Here is a 20555-nt window from a genome sequence, read left to right as displayed (position 1 = left end):
TCTGAATCACAAAAAAACTGGTCAAAGGTGTTGGAAATGGAACCCTCAAATAAACTAATGTTGACTTTAGGTTACAGCTGATTATAAAGTGAATGATTTTATTAAAAGTGTGTTTTTATTCCATGCTTTGCCTCCATTCCAAGTCTGCTGAAGTGTTTAGAGGTTTAACCCACCTGAGCTGAATTCCAGCTGTTTAATCTCTCCCAGTAAGACTCTCTTCAAAGGGATTCTTACACAAAGATGATTAGTCAGTCACACTGAAACCCCTCTGTACTCGTGCGGCTCCGTTCTGACGGCGGCATCTAAAAGTGCTCTGGCGCTGCCGCCCTCACAGCCAGGTTCCTCCCTGATCACACACCAGCGCAGCTTAAGCCAGACGCAGGGCTGAGGCCACAGCAGGTAACCGGCACAGAGGCACCAATTAGAGGCGACCTTGCCACCAACTTCTGACGGCGAAAAGAGCTGAGCTCCACGGGGGTGGAGGAGCGGGGGGCCTTGGCCTTGGCTCTCAGTCGACACACGGAAGACACCTCGTTTCCTGACTGTGCCTCCACTGCCTGGTGAGCACGAGCTCGATGCTCAGGAATGTTTGCATTCGTTAAGGGAGTAGCTCTCACTTATGTTTGTCCGTTCTCATTAAGGATGTTTATCTAAATCATGCAGTCATCCACCGCAAAGTTGAGATTGAAGGTCATTAAGGTCAGATTTTTGAGGCCAGTTACACTTGGTTGAAACAAGGTGTTTGATTCAATAGAAATCAAAAGAAGGGTTTATTTCTAACAGGTGTCACACTTGACTTATTATCACTCTCAGGCAAGAAACAACATGCACGGTTCCTATTAGCAGCACAACGGAGAGCTGGGAGCGGTGCTCCCCGTCTCTCGCCGGCCGATTCGGTGAAACAATCGGGGGCGTCAGCGTGTCATGAGCTCCTCTGACAGGACTTACACAGTCTGACAGATGCACCATGCGCCCATAAATGTGGCGTTTCATTGTCTACTGCAATTACATGAGCGTACGCGAGAGGATGCCGCCGTGAAGGACACAGGGAGGGGGGGGGGGGGTTCACATGTTCTTGGAGTAAAGTTATTCCTGTAGATGTGGTGGGGGGGGCATGAAGCAAGGCCGAGATGTTGTCTGTTCAGCAACACAAGCAGCAGGTAATCATCACCTAACACAACTTTTTATTGCAGTTGTTTCAATGGATTCAATTTGACACTGGACTATAAACAACAAGGAACATTCTCTGTGCACTTACTGTTACTATTATTGTTTATACTCTTCATTATTGCTATTATAGAGTCATCGTGCATCTTTCATCATAATTAATAGTCTTATATCCAGGGCATTTGTTTTTTTAAGTTTGTAAGTTTGCCTTGCACAGTATCTCCCGTATTTCTTAACGAGCTTCATAAGTTCTTGTTTATGTCTCTTGAGACGCCGTTGCATAAGGATCCCAGGTGTGCGTTAAGGCTGGAGCTTTAACGAAACGCAGCCACTCAGCCCATCAATCAGGGAGATGGGTGGCTGATTCGGCACGTAGGTGCTAAAGTACATGTGTGTGACCCGGGGCAAGGAGACTGCACAAGATTTCAGACTTTCTCTCTCTCTCTCTCTCACGCACGCACACACACACACACACACACACACACACACACGCAGATGACTGTGCTTGAATTAGCCACCGCCGTCGCTCCTCACGCCTTCTGCTGATACCTCAGCTGCAGCCGCGCGTGTGTGGCCACGCACCCATTCATGGGGTTATAGGTTTGGCCCGAGGGGAAGAGGTGAATCAAGGGTGAAGGAGGCAAAGGAAGAAGCGAAAGGGAGGGTGGACCCACTTGCTTGTTGACAACTATAGGAATATTATATTTGAGGTGATACACAGGTTCTGAAGCAGTTCGGACGTGTAGCTGCACTTGCTGCGCTGCAGCTCTCGAGGCCTTGGCTGATCCAGGGACGTTTCCTTTGCTTCTCACCATGTGGCCCCATCACAGTCCTCACCTCTTTATTCAAATGTTCCACAAATTAGCCATACATTTACACCCAGGCACCACTCTCCCCCTGCTCCATCCCACCCACAGGTCATGCCACTTAACTTCAGCCTGCCCCCCTGCTGTAATAGGTTCTGATAGGAAGCCTCGGGGGGAGCTGACTTCTCACTGAGAAGCGATACTAAAAGTAATTGCAGCTGAAACCCGGTGACAGCGAGGTGGGGGGGGGGTGAACTTTGAAAAACATAATGGAGAATACGGCACAGGGAGGATGGCATTTGAAAAAACCACGGCGGATATATGGTGGGGATGAGAGGGTGAGGGTAACGGGCTGGGTGGGCAGAGAGCAAAGACTACTGCCCTCAGCCATTTCCTGTAATTTGACCTCAATGAGTAAAAAAAATAAAAAAAGAACAGCAACAGTCTCCTGATTTGCATATTTCTCCAACTCATCTGCATATGTCACCAGGACGGTATTTTCCTCCCCATCTTTTTTTATTACAACCGCTTGGTTTTAATTTGAGATGACTAATTTATGTAAACCTGGAGTTAAATGCAAAGTACACTCTGACTGAAATGAATCTCATTTCCCTAATGATCGGAAAAAACAGGGCTGTTGACAATTTCATAGAAGTTACCAAAGGATTCATGTCATTAACCGTGAATACGATGCTATCGCTGCTACTTTAATGACCCCACTCGCTTTATTATGAGTGTCTAAAACCATTAGTCTGTCAGTAATAACAGCATGTATGTCTCCTGTTTCTTGTTTAAAGAATAAACTCAGCAGTGGAAGCACTTGTCCTCATTTTAATATAACAAAAGCAAAAAAGATGGCGAACTAAAGGTTGAATATTCAACATTTTATGCAACGTCCGCTCATGTTGGAAGTCAAACTTCTTTCAAACAACCACAATTAAAAAACCTCTCCATCACAGAAGGTGAATGTTCACTAACAAGCTTAGCAACAAGTGTACATAAGAACCTAATAACATCTTGTTAAACCACTACTGGTTCTCCTTGTTGCTGTTGTGTACACTTCCAAACTGGCCAAATTGAAAACTGCCCCCAAACCATCAGCATTTTCCGATCATTAAAAGTGATTTATCGTGTCATAATCTGTTTAAGGTCATTTAAAGCTAAACTAGATCAAATATATTACACGGCATGGGAAAAACTTTTAGCTCAGGGACAGGCCGGGAGTCGAGGGCGCGCAGGCACGTCTTTGTTTAACAGTGACAGGCATAGATAAGCAGAAGAAAAACAGACTGCTGAAAGGTTAAAGGCAAGCTAATGCAACAATTTGCATAGTACGCTGTCGGGGGCTGCTTTTATGTTCTCCTTCCCGTGAAATGAATTACAGTACGACAGCCGGCGGGGCTTGTGTTGTGTTCAGGGGCCTCGATTATCAGCCTCCAAACGATCGCTGCTCGCATCTGAGGTACAGTCAGAGACGGCATCACACAGGCCAAAAGACATATGGTGTCGAATGAGAGTTAAGGTCCCGCCCACAGACACCCAGACACTGATTTGTGTGTCTTTGCACACAACATGTTATTAAAGTGTTGTCTTGGCAGCATTTGATCTTGAGGAAAGACTAAAAACACTAGTTGTCCGGGCTAAATTTACCAGCACATGACACACAGCTGATCAGTGGCCCCTTTGAAAAGCACCCGCAAACAAGGGCGGCGTGAAATCGACATTTGGACAGGAATCATCTCTGCATCTCCTGATCCTCGAACACACACACACACACACACACACAATGCTCGGCCTATCGAGCCATCCATCGCCACGACGCTCCAGCATTTCACAAACTTTGACCCGCTCCAAACCGCCGGTCTTTGAAGTGAGCCCCCGAGGGGACGAGCGCACGGTCACACTCGCACACTGTGTCGGCCCCGGGGCCTGGAGGTGGGCGGGGGGGGGGGGGCGTCGGCAATAAAAGATGCTGTTGATGAGGCGCAGGGGTGCGAGGGGATGGAGGTTACGGGGGCGCTGACAGACTGCTGATAAGCTCCACAATGGGCTCCAGTGTGTGGCCATTCGGCACAGACAAACATACAGAACACACGTTCCGCCTGGCTTTTTATTGTCAAACCACGCTGTCTAATACGCAAACAGCATAATGCCAACGTGCTCTGCTGGTGTATTATGATCTCGCTGTATGTCTGCATACGCTCAGGTTACACCCACAGGGAGGGAAACTCCTTTACAGCTGGAGGACTGCCCTTGTGACTTTCACAGCTGTCATGCTCTTTCATTCCCCCACTAACCTCAGGAACAGGGGCATGTGACACACACACACACACACACACACACACACACACACACACACACACACACACACACACACACACACACACACACACACACACACACACACACACAGTTGCATAGATACTGTACAGCCACACACGCTTTTAATGTGGTTTGGTCAGTGCTATTATCATTATTATTGTTGTAATAACAGATGGGAAGCTGTAATGTTGAACACAGCTCATGTATGTTTGGGGTCCTTTAATCCCCATAAAATTGATCATCCCTACATGTTAATAAAGCCATCACATTCCGCCTTATAGCACAAAAACAAGCCTCTTTTAAGGCTATACTTTCCAAAATTCCCTTCCACAGTTAACGGGACCCCACATTTTCCAGTCTTTCAGTGGGTTTTCCCCTTTATCAGATATCAGTAATCAGAAATCGGCAATTAAGTGGCTGCAGCGCAATTTCTACGCCTCTACAGTCATTATTTGGATGAACAAAATTAAGATGAGGGAAGACATTTTCCCATGAAACTAAGCAGAGTAGTTCATAAAGATGTGGAATTAATTAGTGAAAGTTAAAGAGCAGCAGCTCGTCAGAAAACCGCGTTTCCCCAAATCATCCAAACTTCAAACAGTGACGCGTTCACGGACGCTTTACGGGCCAGAAAAAGGCTCAGCGAGTCGGAACATTCCGCTTGATACGAGCGCAGAGCGGTGACAGCGCGGCCCTCGAGGAGCGGCGCGGCCTCGGTGGTCATCAGCGCTAAACTCCTGTCACGTCCCATCTCCCGTCCCCGCGCGCTCATACACACGCACGCGCGCCTGTCCCAGGGCGGGACGGACCCTCCGACGGGGGCGACGTCCTGTCACGTGCACCGGGCAGCGGCGTTGTTCTTGGCAGCGCCTGTTGCAACTCCGCACTGATGTAACCGAGGCGTCGCCACGGAAACGCAGCCGATGCCACGCGCGCGGCGGGGACACCTGTTTAGTGTAAAACAGATGTCTATAGTTCCTATTGGGGTTTAAATGGTTCACCTTTTAACTAGCTTTACTTATTGTATGGTCATTTGTGCAAATGTGTTGTGTTTCCAGAGTTTCTGTAAGGGACTGTCTGCAAATTACTAGAGTCAAAAAGACAAAAGAGGGGATTGTAACTTTTTTGCTTGATTATTTGACTTTTACTAATCAAGAAAATTTCTTTCTTTCTTTCTTTCTTTCTTTCTTTCTTTCTTTCTTTCTTTCTTTCTTTCTTTCTTTCTTTCTTTTTACTGAAAAAAATATATTCAGACAACTAATTTCTCACGTCTTCTTTATTGCTGCACTGCCACAAGTGCGTGACATTTAACAATTACCTCAAACCTCGCTTTCCCTACAGTTTTTCCGTCGATCGCGCTCGTGTCGACTGAGGAAACATTTAGTGTTGTCGCTGAACGTCATTTCACATTCACAGCTGCCTCACAACTGGGACAAGTAGAGGTAAAAAAAAAAAAAGGCCTGGCCCCCCGGCGCTGTGAGTGTGCGTCTGCGTGTCTGTGTGAATGAGCATGGGAGGTGCGTACGCGTGCGTGCACGTACACGTGCACGTAACCGGCGTCTGAGCTCCTGCATCTGCTAGCATCAGCATGTCTGTGTCTGGACTGTGTCGGCGCGAGGGCCCTCCTCCGTCCACAGGTCCACTCCACTACGTCCACCTTTCCTCGTTTACGCTGCGGGGGGTCCAACCTATTTGCCCAACAGGGGGATGAATTAATAGCATTTTTAATAGCACCCTTCCTGCCCTCCACTTTTTTGCTCCTCCACAACGAGGGGCCAAATCTCGTCAGCATTTCCAGCCCTGTGAGCTAATTTGACAGCTCACGGGGGTGATGCTGATTTCACTTCGCAGAGACAGGTACCCTAGGGCTAGCCAGCTGGATCGCAGCGGATGCTTACAGATTTGGCTTTAGCTTCATGCTGGGTGTCATCTGTCTCTTTGGTCTGGCGCGGGATAATTTTTGTGCATTTGTGCGTGTGTGTGTTTGTGTGTGTGTGTGTGTGTGTGTGTGTGTGTGTGTGTGCGTGTGTGTCTGCCCTGACATCATGTGCCTGAGCAGTTTGTGCCTGGCAGGCCTTGTCTGTCCAGGTTGGCCATCAAACACAGCCAGCATGGCCCTAATCTGACGAGGCACTGCTCCAAACGTGCCACAACAGCCCGAGAAGTGTGTGTGTGTGTGTGTGTGTGTGTGTGTGTGTGTGTGTGTGTGTGTGTGTGTGTGTGTGTGTGTGTGTGTGTGTGTGTGTGTGTGTGTGTGTGTGGTACCAGGGCTGATCCCCCTGCTTTTTACTCCTCGTCTTTCTCATCTGTTTTATTACAGTACGACCCGATACAACACACACACACATACTGATGAGAAACCATCTCATGGGGTTCCGTCCATTCATCCTCTAAAACGCTGAACAATCAGTCTGAACATGCATGTACATGTGTCTCCAGCGTTTGTGTGCCTTTAAAATGCCACAGCCAGAGACATATCCTCATCCACTCCACATCTGCTCCTCAACAGGTTTGGAGCCCCGAGTCAGTGAGAGTTGTCTTCCAGTTACACTCTGGACAGACACAGTGGCTTGAACACCCCCCCCCCCACACACACACACACACTGCACCCTGAGCACCTGAGCGCTGATCGCAGAAAGGAAAAAGGACAGTTGACCACCCTGCAAGCAGCCTCTGACAAGCATGTGTTCTGTCTTCCCCATATGTTTATTCTCAGGCTGTGAGCGGTGCACGGCCGCTGCGTCTTCCCATCAGGCCTTGGGAGCTGGTGACAGCGCCGGTGTCACGACGCGCAGCGACCTGTGAGCCACCACTTTCCACAGTATGTTTGTTTCCTTTACCTTCCTGCTGGATGAGACACACACACCCACCTCCCCCACCCCCACCCCCGCCTCTTCCTGCCGTCAGCACACTGAGGCAGTGGCGGCATCAGCAGAAATGACCCGCTCGCTGCCCAGGGACTGAGAGAGCAGGAGAGAGAGCAACAGTAAATGATATGAAGAAGTGAATTCTGAGCAGGTAGGTGGGCAGCGAGTCCTCCCATAGCACCTCTCCTCCACCCCCACCTCCCCTCTCGCCCACAGGCCTTGGCATCCAGTGAGTAACACCCCCACCTCCATCCTTTCCCTTCACCCCCCCCCCCCCGACCTGTTCAGCGCCGCGGCGTAGTGAGTAGCGTTCACTGTGTTGTGAACACAAGGCAGGGGCCCCACGGCCCTCCGCCTGGACCTCGGTGTCAAGACTCAGCTCGGGCTGAGAGAGACAGAGAGGAGACAGGGAGAGAGTGGAGGGCGGCGAAACGCAGAATAATTATACCCAGTGGGTAAAGCGAGCACCGCTGTTACAGGGGCGGAGTGGTCAGGCTGGGGAGGAGAGACACTCAGAGGCAGGAGCAGCAGCGGGGCGAGCTCCAAAGGCCAGTGGGCATCTTTGGTAAACCACACTCAAAGACCTCCCACTGCACTGGGAAGCGCTGCAGGAGCTCGTCCGGCCACTGCATGTGCAGCATGCTTTAAAATACATCAAGCTGCCTCGTTGGCACACAGAAAGTATTGGTTCCTCGTTTCTCAATTTTCTTTCGAGTTAATTGTTTTACAGACGCGTGTTGTGCAGGTGCGTTTGCTCAGTTTGCTGCAGGTTTATTTATCGCTGCTCAAAAAGCAAAAGGCAGGCGGCCACAATTTAACAACACAGGATCTTAACGCGTTTAAACACAGGAGATCATTTTTTAATTTTCAATAAATCACCGTTTTTTTGGTTTGTTTGCTTCATTTTCTTTCATTAGACGCTAACTACAAATTTGCTGCAGGTGCTTCATGGTTAGATCTAATTTATTTTAAGGAATTTAAGAAAATGAAACACCTCTTTAAAACAGTAAAATAAACATGTCAATTATGTAGAATTATTTAACTAATACTAGAACTTATCAAATACAAAGAAGAGTAAATTCAATTTAACTGGAGCATAATAAAAATAAAGTCACTGGCACATTCATCTGAAATGGTATAAAGCTCCAACTTTATACTTGTCTCTCCTTGTAATACTCTATGACAGTGCGCTAGACGGGCTTTGTGTTCCACACAGAGGTGTCAAAGGAAAAGCAGAATTCGCTTAATAGAGACACATACGGTCTGCTCACGTGCCTCCACACAAAAAACTGCAGGCCAAGATCAGATTCCTCATTAGGTTGATGTTGCCTCAGCAAATCTTTATGGGTGATATGTTCATATATAGAAATCCACTTTCCCTATGTAAGTACACACATCGAATTAAGTTTTAGGTATATGAAGAATAAAACTGTAATGACAACACTTGTACTGTATTAAATGTTTAATGTGGGAAAATTAAGTAAATAATAAAATCACTGCACTAAAAGTGTAAAAATTTTCATCTGTTTTTACTGATCATTGAGAAAGGTATTGAATATTCTCTCATTTAAGGCTTCACTTGTGCATGACCTTTAGTTAGAAAATGCAGTAGGACAACATATGTAGCATGAATAGTGAATAAACAATAAGATCATATTTCAAAGTTTAGATCATAAACAAATAATACTTTCATTGTAATATTAATTGATGAATTTAACCAACAAGTCTACCATTTACAGAGCTGTTCCTAATTTCTTTAATTTTACCCCGAAGAGTCATGAATAAATGCACATTCCAATCACAGAGGCTTTTTCTTGTTTGGACGTGTGTGTGTTGTCAGTGATCCTCATTTTCAGATAAACACAGTATCAAGAGCCAAATCAAGACTAATGGTGCATGTAATAACTGTTTAAGCAAACAACAGCAAGGACTTAATAGGTGCCTTCATTTTATCTTAACTGAGCGTGACATTTATAATGAATTCAAGCTTCACAAGCAAACTTTTGACAACTAATGTGCAACATTTGCCCCAAACACTGCCTCTTCTTACTCTAACTGAATACATGCATATACTGTCCTCTTATGCCATGAGTGTCGTGTTTATTAATACATTTATTCCAATACATTTGCATTTTATGAGGTCTAATAAAAGCATTTGCTAATTCTAGTGAATCTTGCCAGAACTAGAATGTAAAATCAAATTGAGACTTTTAGTGCCATCTTGTGGTGACTCTGGAGAAGACACTTTCTCAAATAAATTTGTCACTGAAAAGAAATATAATTGTTGTATAGTAAACATCTCAATTTAATTAGTGTTTACATTCTGCAGTCAAAAAGACACAGTTACCTCTATTCTCACGTATAAATTAATATTAGGATTTACAATTATGTGGTTTGCGATACCTCTCAACTAACAATATAAACCGTATAAATGTTACGATAATATAATATAATAATGCACCTTTCATTTTTCAAGTTTTATAGGTTACAAATGGCTTCCATTACAGTTTTTATCTTTGACGCAGCCGACGCAATGAAACAACACAGTTTAAAGTTCACACACAGGTCTAAACAGCGTCTAACTAGGAACAGATGGTTTTCCTTTGGTCACAACGCTAAAACAATGGAGTTTAGACTGTTTGAATGACGTCAGTGTTAACTGTTTTGCAAAAGGGAGGAGAAAACGTGTCAGTCCAATGAGAACGGCTTAACACATTTGCTACACGTGCCTGATGCTGAAATAGTGATGATGAAAATACAATAAGTGGAACCTAGTTATGCAAAACAGGTCAAAGCGATCGATAAAAACTGTAATACAAGGTCATCGTCAAAGCAAGATTGGGGTTGCCAGGTTGGAAAGAATCCCTCTGTCACGCACTGAAAAGCCATGAACTCCAAAGTTATAATTGGCGAAATGCTATGGGATTTTCCAGACCGTTATATTATACCGCTGGAGTCCAAAACCTCACCACTTCCAGCGCAGCTCAACACTGACGCCTGCTGTACTAAGTGACACTGTCTACACACGATAGATTCTCCCTATTGACTGGGTATGACGCTCACAGGTTTGAATGTATTTAAACGCTTCAAATTAAACAACACGTGACTCCATCTAAACTAAAATGTATTTAAAATGAGTTACCTTAATTTATTATCTTGAATCTTGCAGAGAATTCTGTACTGAGCTTAAACCCCTCATTCAGATACTTGGTTCGGTCCACGACATCGTACCCGGAAGTTAGTAGATGAGCAGTAAATACATTTTAGTCAGCTGATTTCCACTCACCTGACTGTAATTAGTGTTGTTTGTTCAAATCCCTTATTTTTACTAGACCTTTACTTGTGAATAGACCACGTTTAGAGCGGTCTTGGCTAAGTATTTTCTAATGTCGCTCAGGATTTAATTTTTTACCTCGTAATTAGCTAACAGGCAGAGCACTGTGGAGATTCAGTCTGTCTTCCTCTGGTCTATTTACAATATACACCAACGAAGAAGAAGATTTGTCTGTAATGGAGAAGATTATTAAAGGTGAGGGAAAGCCATTGGCTACATGCTGGACTCGTTGTTTATTTTTAAACTTATTTTAGGTCGCATCATCTGTAAGTTTAGCACAATGTTGTAGTTGTTATGTTGTAAGTGTGTGCCACACATTTTTATTTCTCTGTAACCCTTAACTGTCACACAGTACAATGTAGAACAGGGGAAACAGAGCTATAGCTTAGCACTGTCTCCTTCTGCAAATCTGCAAATTAAATTGAGCATCTCTTACTTATTTGTCAACAAGGACATCCAAGATTAACTTAACATCAGTATAAGGATTTTAGCTGCATTTCTTGTGTGTATATAAATGAATTCATAAGTTTTCACACACATTTTCATTTATTGCACCCTTTCGTTCTGCTGTTCTGTGTGCTTTTTTTTTTTTTTTTGGATGAGAATTTTATGTATGAAACTGTTGCAGATGTGGGCGACATCCAGTCCCGACTGCTAGACCACAGACCAGTCATCAATGCAGAGATCCGTTACTTTGTGAGAGAGTTTGAGGTACTTGAAATAAAATTGGGATAATGGTCTACACCCAGCTACCCCCACACACCCAGACATGAATGAAACCGCTGTTTAGTGTATTACATGTTGTGTGGGTGGCAGCTCTTCTTAAACCTTTCTTCTCCTGCTGTTCAGGAAAAACGTGGGCACAAGGAGAGCCGACTGCTGGAGAGCCTCAATAAGATGGTGGTGGAAACAAATGAGCAAATGCAGCCCACAGATTTAGAGGACATGAATCAGCAGCTGTCTGACGTCATCAAGCGATGTAGGCCTCTCTCGCGTTTACATTGGAGGCTTTGTGTGTGTAACGTTGGGCTTAATACCTTTATTTTTGTGTTGCAGTGGAGGCTGCTAATCACATGGCAGAGAGAGTCCAGCAGAGGGAGCTAGTGGCGCATCAGGTAGAACTACACCTTCAGTACCCTTTGTATATAAATACAAAGCCGGACGCCCTCATAATGAGGACATGTATTTTTGGTGTTGCATATACAACACATTCCAGTGTCCTGACTCACAGGCCTGTGTTTTATACGATGAGCTTAAACCTTTTATCGCCATTATTGTGTTGTGTTCCTTCTCATTTAAGTATGTCTTTTCAGAGCACACAGCTGCAAACAAACATGGAGCTTTTGAAAAGCGAGTGGGAAGAGTTTCTAAAGGAGCAGCAGAGGCTGAAGGAGGAGGTGGATGAAGAGCACACCAAAGCCATAGCACAACTCAGCATCAAGTACAGTGAAATGAATAAGAACCTGGGCAAGTCCTCACCCATCTAAGCAGCTGACGTGTGAGGAGACAACAGCTTAAATGAACACGTTTGCTCCTTTTAGACATCTGTTTTGGACATGGAAAAATGAAGCTCTTGAGTTTGATTGATGTGCTCAGCTGCTGGCACAAAAGGAACAACAATCTTTTACACGTTTCTCCTGCACAGGTGTGAACATTTTCCAAAACATAAATATAAAAGTGTGATTAACAATGTGGCAATTTCACAGCCCATCAAAGTCACAATTTGATGTCTTAAGCCAGTGGAATGTGCCCAGCGTGCAAAAATGTCTGGAAGACGTTGTAATAAAAACAAGAAACCCCTTGATTGTTTTTTGGCTGTGAACTTTCAAGATTTTCAATAGAAAGGAGGGGATGATGACTCTGCTGTGGCTTTGAGGCGTCTTGAGATTAAAACCAAAGTGAGACATTCATTTGTAAGCACTGAAACTCTATTAAATTTTATTACGGCCCTTTCGAGCAGATGCATTTAAAGCACAGGTTGTGGAAAGGAACTAAAATGTTGCCGAAGCCAATTTGAAGTAGTTACCGTTTATCTGCGCTTCAAGTCAATTTTTACTGGGCCGTAGAAATCTTTAATTTTACTGAAAATAAGGACCTCTGAGTCTGATGTCAGATGCAAGTGTTTTTCCTCTTTTCACACAATGGTGGGTTGTTGGACAGGTTAATGGATGGGTGGGTGCACTGGGCACATTCCTGGCATGGCCGAGCGCAGAGATCATCTCCGACAATGTAGTAGAAGCAACATTTAACATACAGGACTGGCCACGGGTCACCAGCAGAATCCCTCTCCTGAGTTTAGACCCCTGACAACACGGCTGATGTTAACGTCAGTGACCTGCGCTGCTCTCATGCAAGGCCCCTCTCCCGCTGACGTTGGAGTGGCTCATCGCTGATGCCGGGTCACCAGAGGTCGGGGCGGGCACGGACGCGCCGATAGATGCTTGAAGGGAGAAGGTCGGCCGTGGCCACTGGCTGCAGCTGTCCATCACCAGCTAACGAGGAGCGCCAAAACAGAAACATGCCTATGATGTACATTCACGTTGCTTTGTAATGTTACGATAATTAAATATTGGTTACTGAAGTAAGCATGAGATTGGTCAAAGTACCCTTAAACTTAAAATGACTTGAGCCTAATTCCAAACTAGGCTAATCAGCAATGGCTTTGAGCTTTCAGCTGTTTGCAATGAGCAAATGAATGGTGAACTTGAATGGTGGGAAGCCACCACTCTCTCAGAGAAGACTCTATCCCTCTCCAAGCCATGAATCTGCACGGGTCTGCCTTCATCTAGTTTTGGAGCTTGGTGAAAATGAGCAATTAAAAACATAAACATTCTAATGCGCTTACATCCATTCAAGTGTCGGTGTGTGTTGTGGGCCTGGAGTTTGACAAGCACATTTTCTGTCTGTCCAGCTGCCAGACGTGCTCTGGGCTGAGGCCGAGGCTGAGACGAGTCCGAGAAGCCCTGAGATGAAAGTACCACGCCACCGTCCACAATAACACACCACCACGCCAAGCTAAACCGACATTGAGCAATTTGGGATTTAGATCCACATCTGTTTGACGATTGCAACAACAACACATCTGACCGTTAATGGGAATTTAGTTCTAAGTGGAAACACAGGATGAAAAGGAGGAAATCCAGAAATCCCAGCACCTGGCGAAGTCATTTTGAAGTCACTTGTATTGATCAACAACCTTATTCATGTCCTAATTATTTGTGCAGAACAGGGCCGGGGATACTGCAGCAGCAGGGTCCAATATTACACCGCACCGGAGGGTCTGGGTAGACAGACATCATGTAAGAGATAAGGAGGGAACTTTGTCGTCCTCACAGGACGACTGCACATGCTGAAGTCTGCTGTTACCCTCGCGCGTGTGGACATTGCTCGCTGTGTTTCTTGTCTCGTGTGTCCGTTGGAGAGCAGCGTGTTCTTCCTGTTTTGCAGAGAGAGCCGGCCGGTTCCCGTGCCAACACAAATGGCAATGGGAGCGGCAGCGCCCGGCGGCGGGAGAGATACGGGGTGTGACGCTTAATTCAATCTGACGCTGTGGCTGAAAAATAGGTTTTTCACAAAGGAGGGCCGCGCGGGGACCGGGGTACCCGAGGATCGACCCGGCACCACAGTATCCGGTCATGTTCATGCACCCTCACTCTTGTGTCTGCCTTTGAGAAACATTAGCCCTCTTTCTTTTGTGCTATGTGATGTGCCCCTGTTACTGAATTACCGAGGGGTCTGAGATGGAAATTCCACCGAACAAAAGCTCACTGCTTAAGTTAATAACCCAACAGAACAACACTCCAGGGTGTCGGTGATGGGCTCTGAGTGGATGAGAATGCAGGCTGTAATATGAATTCTTTGGCAAAGTTGACTCTCACCCGGTGGACGGGGCAGGGGGGCGAGGGGGGGGGGGGGGGGGGGGGGGGGGGGGGGTGCTGTAGAGATAGCTCAAAGCTGCAGTAAAAAGAAATATGAAATTGATATTTCTCTAACAAAAGCTTGCGAGGCTTAAGAATGAGCAAATAGCAGCGAGAGGTTTGTTCAGTTTTATTTTGTCCAGGGAGCGGATTCTGACCGTCGGTTCGGTTCGGTTCGGTTCCGTCGGGTCGCCTCGCCGAGGACAGGTCCACGACACCGCCGCGGCCAAGGAACACACGCGGGAGCGGGGGCGAAAACAAACAGCTCTCAGTGGAGCGCACGCTGAACAATGGCCAGCGAGTCTGCGGAGAGCAGCCTGTCATCAGCCGGTGGCCACCAGTCGCAACAAAGCTCCTTGTCGTCTGGATTCCTGAGGCGCAGAAGAATGTCTGGCCTCGCGCCCAACCACATACCTCCTCGATGACTTTGAATTTTCCTCCCTGTAGTTCAGCAGCTACTCTTCTGATGTAGCCCCTTTAAATGTCATGATGTTATTATAAGTTTGCTGCCTTGCTGTTGGTGTTTAGGGTCGGACCAACGTTCAGTGACCTCGCAGGTGCAGTGTATGTATTTGTACTTGCCGATGTACCGTTGGGCAAGGGGCAGAGAAACAGCAGAGTGATGTCACAGGCGCTGATGCGTCATACGTGTTTATATGTCTGGGCCCAATCAAACCACATGAGTGTGGAAAATCAACCAGTTGAGTTCAGCCGGACTAAACATGGCAGGTGTCTTGTGTATGTTGTGGATTTCAGGCTTTACTTAGTGCTCCACAATATTTTCTTTTGCTTGCTGTATTTTTGCATAGTGCGGCTGGAAATTACACAATTAGAGGAGAAGGAGTGAACACAAATGACCAGTACGAACCAGGTCACTGCACTTTAGATTTACGTCTCCTTTCCTGCAAATGTTCTTGTTTTGACATTGCCAAGAAAAGGATATGATTAAATCCTGAAAAAACCCTTCGCCCTGAGTCACTTTGATTAGTTGGTTATAAGTCATTGTCTGGGTATTGGTACGAAGGGAAACCATGGAACAGAGAGGAGAAAGATAAGCGTTTAAAGGATGATTCAAGGTTTTGGTGTTGTGATTGAAGTAGCAGACGTGAAGCAAACCAAAAAAAATTAAATCCAAATGATAATGTTCATGTTGACTGTTTCTGAGTCATGACATGACTTTTCCAGAAATTATTTTCCATTTCAGCACTGTTAGGAATGTTATCAAATAAAACTGTCAGAGTCTTTGAAGGCAGACACTATTGTTCGTGAATTCGCTGAGACACTGTTTGACTGTCAGATGAGCTAGTGATCAATGATTAACTTTCCCACTGTCTCCTCTGCTTCCAATGAATGGTCTCTGAGAAGTGTCTAATATCGCACCGACTGTACGTCAGCCCTCCAAACCCAATAAGTCAATCAGCCGTGTGTGTGTGTGTGTGTGTGTGTGTGTGTGTGTGTGTGTGTGTGTGTGTGTGTGTGTGTGTGTGTGTGTGTGTGTGTGTGTGTGTTGCCCATTCAGGAAATGGAGAACACCTGCTGTCATCCTGACTGACAGAACAATGAGTCCTGGGATGGAGGAACGTGTGTGTGTGTGTGTGTGTGTGTGTGTGTGTGTGTGTGTGTGTGTGTGTGTGTGTGTGTGTGTGTGTGTGTGTGTGTGTGTGTGTGTGTGTTCATCCCAGCTTTCTCCAGGGAGGCCTAGGCTCTTGGCTGAGGAATGCATGGGAGTGAGCTTCGTCATTAAAGGCCCTCTCCTTCAGGGCCCCGGGTCGGCTCTGGGCTCCACTGTTCATCGCCCCCCTTGTCGTCCCTCTCAACCCATAGCAGCTGCTTCGTTTCAAGTGTAATAGCTTTACCTTGAGCCTGAGAATGAAGAGCAAGCAGGGACAGAGGGGTCCGTGTTCCTTCTGACAAAATTTATTTCATAAAGGCAGAGATTCATATTATAGTAGCTTTATTGTGCTTTATTTAAATCAGTTAAGATGATTCATCACAGTTTCAGGCAGCAGCTTGTTATCTGAACTTGTCCTAGCTCATTTTAATATAAAAACGTAAAGACTCCAGACTATAATCAACATCCAAATCCAAATTTGGTTGTATAAGCTGCTAAAACACAAATAGTCGCCACTGTCCGGCCTTAATTGAGGCCAAACAGTTTAGCTTCATCAGTCCACAAATCCTTTTCCCAGTATGGTTGTGAAGTGTCACAGGACTTTTTGGCAAACTTCACACACACTACAATGTTTTTCTTGAGTTGAAACCTGCAACACCTGTAATGCAAAAATGCAGCAGCATAAACACATCATCGCAGCAGGGAAGCGAGGCAGAGGGAGCGTCGTGATTTAGGGCTCCTCTGCTGCTTTCGGAGCTCGTCGCTGTGGCAGGGAATGAATTCCCAGGTTTATCACGGAATCCTGCTGGATAATGGGAGGGTGGCATCATCCAGCGGAAACCGGACGATGAAGAGAACCTGTTTTTCGCGCCCGCCGTCCACTTGTTCTTTCTTTATGAGGGAACTGTCTGACTGAATCATCCTCGTTTCCCTGTTAACCACTTCCAAACCTTTGCTTCTCCGCTTTCAGTAATCCATTGGATGCTAATTTAAACTTGGACCGCGTGCTCTGCACCTGGTAGTGTCGTTGAGGTCCAGCAGATGTGTGGCTGAAGTACAGCTAAGCTCTTTAGCATGTATGAATAAGGAGAAGAGAAAGCAACTGGATGGAGTTGGAAAAAAGACGCGGAGGAGGAAAAAAGTGGAAAAATGGGAAAGAGGAACGAAAAGGTCCGAGTAAAAAGGTAACGGAGTAGGAGAGAGACGGAAAAAGGCACGTTTAGCGAACAGTAGCAATGGGGTAAGAAGAGCCGAGACGATAAGGGAGAATGGAGCAATGACGCTGAGGAAGCAGTGACGAGAGCAAGAGGAAGGAGAGCTTGGCCTGCGGATCAAAGCAGGTGCGGAGCAGTAGCTCCAGGACCGTCCTCCCGGCACCTGCTGCCGCCGCGCTGCCAACTCAAGCACATTATTAACAGGCCGGCGCTGAGCTTAATGACTGCTGTGGACGGAGCGTTAGGGCCTGTGGCTGCCTCGCACCGAGGGCGACACGGAGCTCACAGACAGACACCCGCTTCCTGCCGGACCCGGGACCCACCAGAACGCCTGCAGACACCTGTCAGAACCAGAGGCCCACCCGAAGGACCCCCCCGGCTGATGGAGGGGCTCAATACGAGCCACTACAATGAAACACACACATCTGGTTCACACATCATGCCCTGTCTGACCACTTCAGCGCGACGCGCTGCTGGGTTGTGGTTGGACCCAAGTCAATATTAAGCAGAGAACAAATCATCCTTAGGAAAACAGTAAACATCTGTTTTGTGACTTGGCCACTGGCAATGTTAGCCTGACCTCAACGAGGCTGGGCCCCTTTTTACATTTTCCATGAGAGCGAGCCAGAGTACCAGTAAGAGGGTGACAGCAACTGTAATTTCTTTTTTCAAAACCAGAAAATAAAAAGCCTGGCGCATGGAGAGCAGGTACTAAAGCTCTTTATAAAGCATCAGAATGTTAACATAGAAAGAAATAGTTGACTTTTAAACAGGGAACGTGAAGCTCCCTTGGTTATTGATGACATTTATGACTCCTTTATATGAAATATTGTTTTCTAAAATATCCCTTTTCTTCACTTGATTGCACATTTAATGTCTAAGCATCATGTTTTAATAAATTCCAAATAAAATAAAAAAAATGAGAAGCAGAAAATCTGTATGTGTGTGTGTAAATCATTCATCAGTAATTAACCACAGATCTAATAAAAACATGAATATATATTACAATTAAAACAATTATTGTGGGTTAATTAAGAGACTTCATTCATTTAGAGAAACATAGTATTGCATGATATTAATATATTTGTCAAAATAGATAATAAAGGTTGTGGTTAACACTCTGATGTGAATCTATTCGTTCTGCATCTGCTGAAGCTGAGAATTTTATGATGAGTGCTGGTTTTCTGATTATGTGTTTTGGGAAAAAACACCCAGAGTTTGTCACTAAACTCTAATACCTGCACCTGTTTACAGCTGTTACTCCTGAGCTGTGGCCACAGGGCGTCACTGTAGGACCTGGACGTGTCAACACAGTCAATCAGTGTCAATCACAACTGTAAACATGTAGGTCGGTGAAGGTGATGAAGATGAAGAATGAAGAGGACAACTAAGGAAAGAGTAAAGAGGCTTTATCAAATAATCCTAGTGTGCGTCATTGCTTTTGATCTTTGTTGGCAAAACCTGTTTTCTCTGTCAGATCCACTGAGACACATATTGGTGGGAGCTGGTGGGAACCCAGGTACTGCAACAAACCGCAGCGCTGAAAACGCTCCCGCTGCAGCACCAGCAGTCGTGGTCCATAGCCTGAAGTGCTGGCACCAAATCTGGAAAGATCAGGACGTCCAAAAAGCCAGAGCTCCTTTTTTCATCTGCCTTGTTTTCTTCGTTCATCTGCCTCTCGCGCTGCCCCACCTCAAGCCCTCGCGCTCTGGCAAGTACATCCTGATGGCTTTACCAGTAGGAAGTGGAGCTTTTTACAGTCAGGGCCCGGGACCAAGACGTGTCTGTGAGACACAGGCTTCAAGTGGAGGTGGGTCCTGTCACCACCTGTAAAGCTTCACCTCGGGCGACGTGTTTGAACATTCATCAGTGCTGGGTTTTTTTTAAAAAAGCAGCCGGTTGCTGGTGTGTAAACAGGATCAGAAAGTCAATGTGTTGGCAGGTGACACAGAAGGTGAAACATCTATATCCTGTAGAGACGATCTGATAGTATATTACTTAAATGACGAATATAATGAATATATAATAATGATGAATGATAACATGGATTAGTCTAAATAGAGGGCGTGAACCTATATATATGCAGATTTTAGGGGAATCTGAGATATAAAACCTCCTCCGATTGCCTCTCAATAATTTCAATGTCCAGCATGTTTACAGAAGCAGCAGATGGACTCTGTAAGTACAAAAGCATAATGGAAAAAGACAGTAATTCCTGCCTTGTAGATATTTCAGGAGGCCTGGCACCACTTTAATCATCCACCTGAAGCTCGCAGAGAGCAACAGGACGCTGGGGATACGGCACGGTTGTCATGGTAACCCGCAGCCAGCCGCAACCTCCTTTCCATCTTCAGTTGAACACTTGCTCTTTCTAGGCTTTCCCAAATGGTTTCAACCGTTTTTTTTTGTATTTCCTTTTATTTCCTCCTTGCATTTTAGCCACCCAGATGCAAGCACGCGGGGCTTTCCCTTTTTTTATACCTCTGTTTTCGTGTAGGACTGTTGGATAATGACACTGGTAAACCCCCCGTTGGCCACATCCTGGTTTTATGGACACAGATTTCTAATGTTTCCAATGGAAACACAATGGCTTCTTATTGCGTGGTGTCCCGTTGTGGGCAGTCAGCTTTGAAAGTGCTTCTGCAGAAGGACAGCGGGGTGAATCCCCACATGTTTGCATGATAGACTTCGACGTGGTCAAAAATAGCCCGTGAAAGACTCCAGAAAGCCCTCGCTGAGGTTGTGTCAGCGTGTTCCCTGGCAGCGCAGAACGCAGACCCCAGTCGTTGTCTCTGTCACGTGTGCGAGGAAGTTCTCACCGTAGCCAACGTGTAGGAAAAGGAGGCCCAACAGGTTTTATTATAATAGAGAAATAATAAAGTAAGACTGAAACATGAACTTATTTTTACTTAATGCCTTAGAGGTGTGTATAAATATTACTTTCAGTCTAATGCATTAAAGTCATACACGGGGTATTTACAGACCCAACGTTTTAGTCCCTTCCTGCAATTAAAGCAGCTTTTAGAGCATGTCTGTGTGTAACAGGGGAACTTCAGTGGTTATCCAGGCCGATACATCCGTCTCCGCACAGAGCACCTAATAAACACCTCAGCCTCTAGATATATACGTCTAACTTCAAACGCGTGCTGCGTATGGTAGGATCATTTTGCCCACTGTTACAATATATAGACATTAAAGGAGGCCTGGATATGTGAATAAACTGTGACAGTCTGGAATAGTGTTGTGAAGCGCATGGTGCCGTAGCGCTGCTGTGGGCGACATCTGTCTGTTTCCATGGCGTAACCTCTTCCTTTCC

General features: G+C 45.7%; 2 protein-coding genes across 2 annotated transcripts in view; both read left to right on the top strand.

Annotated features, from left to right (window-relative positions):
• The window catches only part of fen1 (flap structure-specific endonuclease 1), a 210552-nt gene that overhangs the window by 98712 nt on the left and 91285 nt on the right, over positions 1-20555 (top strand). The gene's annotated exons all lie outside the window — the stretch shown is intronic.
• bloc1s5 (biogenesis of lysosomal organelles complex-1, subunit 5, muted) lies at positions 10438-12300 on the top strand. Its single transcript, XM_029148359.3, has 5 exons — positions 10438-10691; positions 11125-11207; positions 11346-11475; positions 11553-11611; positions 11810-12300. Exons 1-5 carry the CDS (start codon positions 10673-10675, stop codon positions 11981-11983), a joined length of 465 nt encoding a protein of 154 aa, XP_029004192.1. The 5' UTR covers positions 10438-10672; the 3' UTR covers positions 11984-12300.

Source organism: Betta splendens, chromosome 4, assembly GCF_900634795.4.
Source record: "Betta splendens chromosome 4, fBetSpl5.4, whole genome shotgun sequence".
Classification (NCBI taxonomy): Eukaryota; Metazoa; Chordata; class Actinopteri; order Anabantiformes; family Osphronemidae; genus Betta; species Betta splendens.
This window is presented reverse-complemented; position numbering and strand designations above follow the sequence as displayed.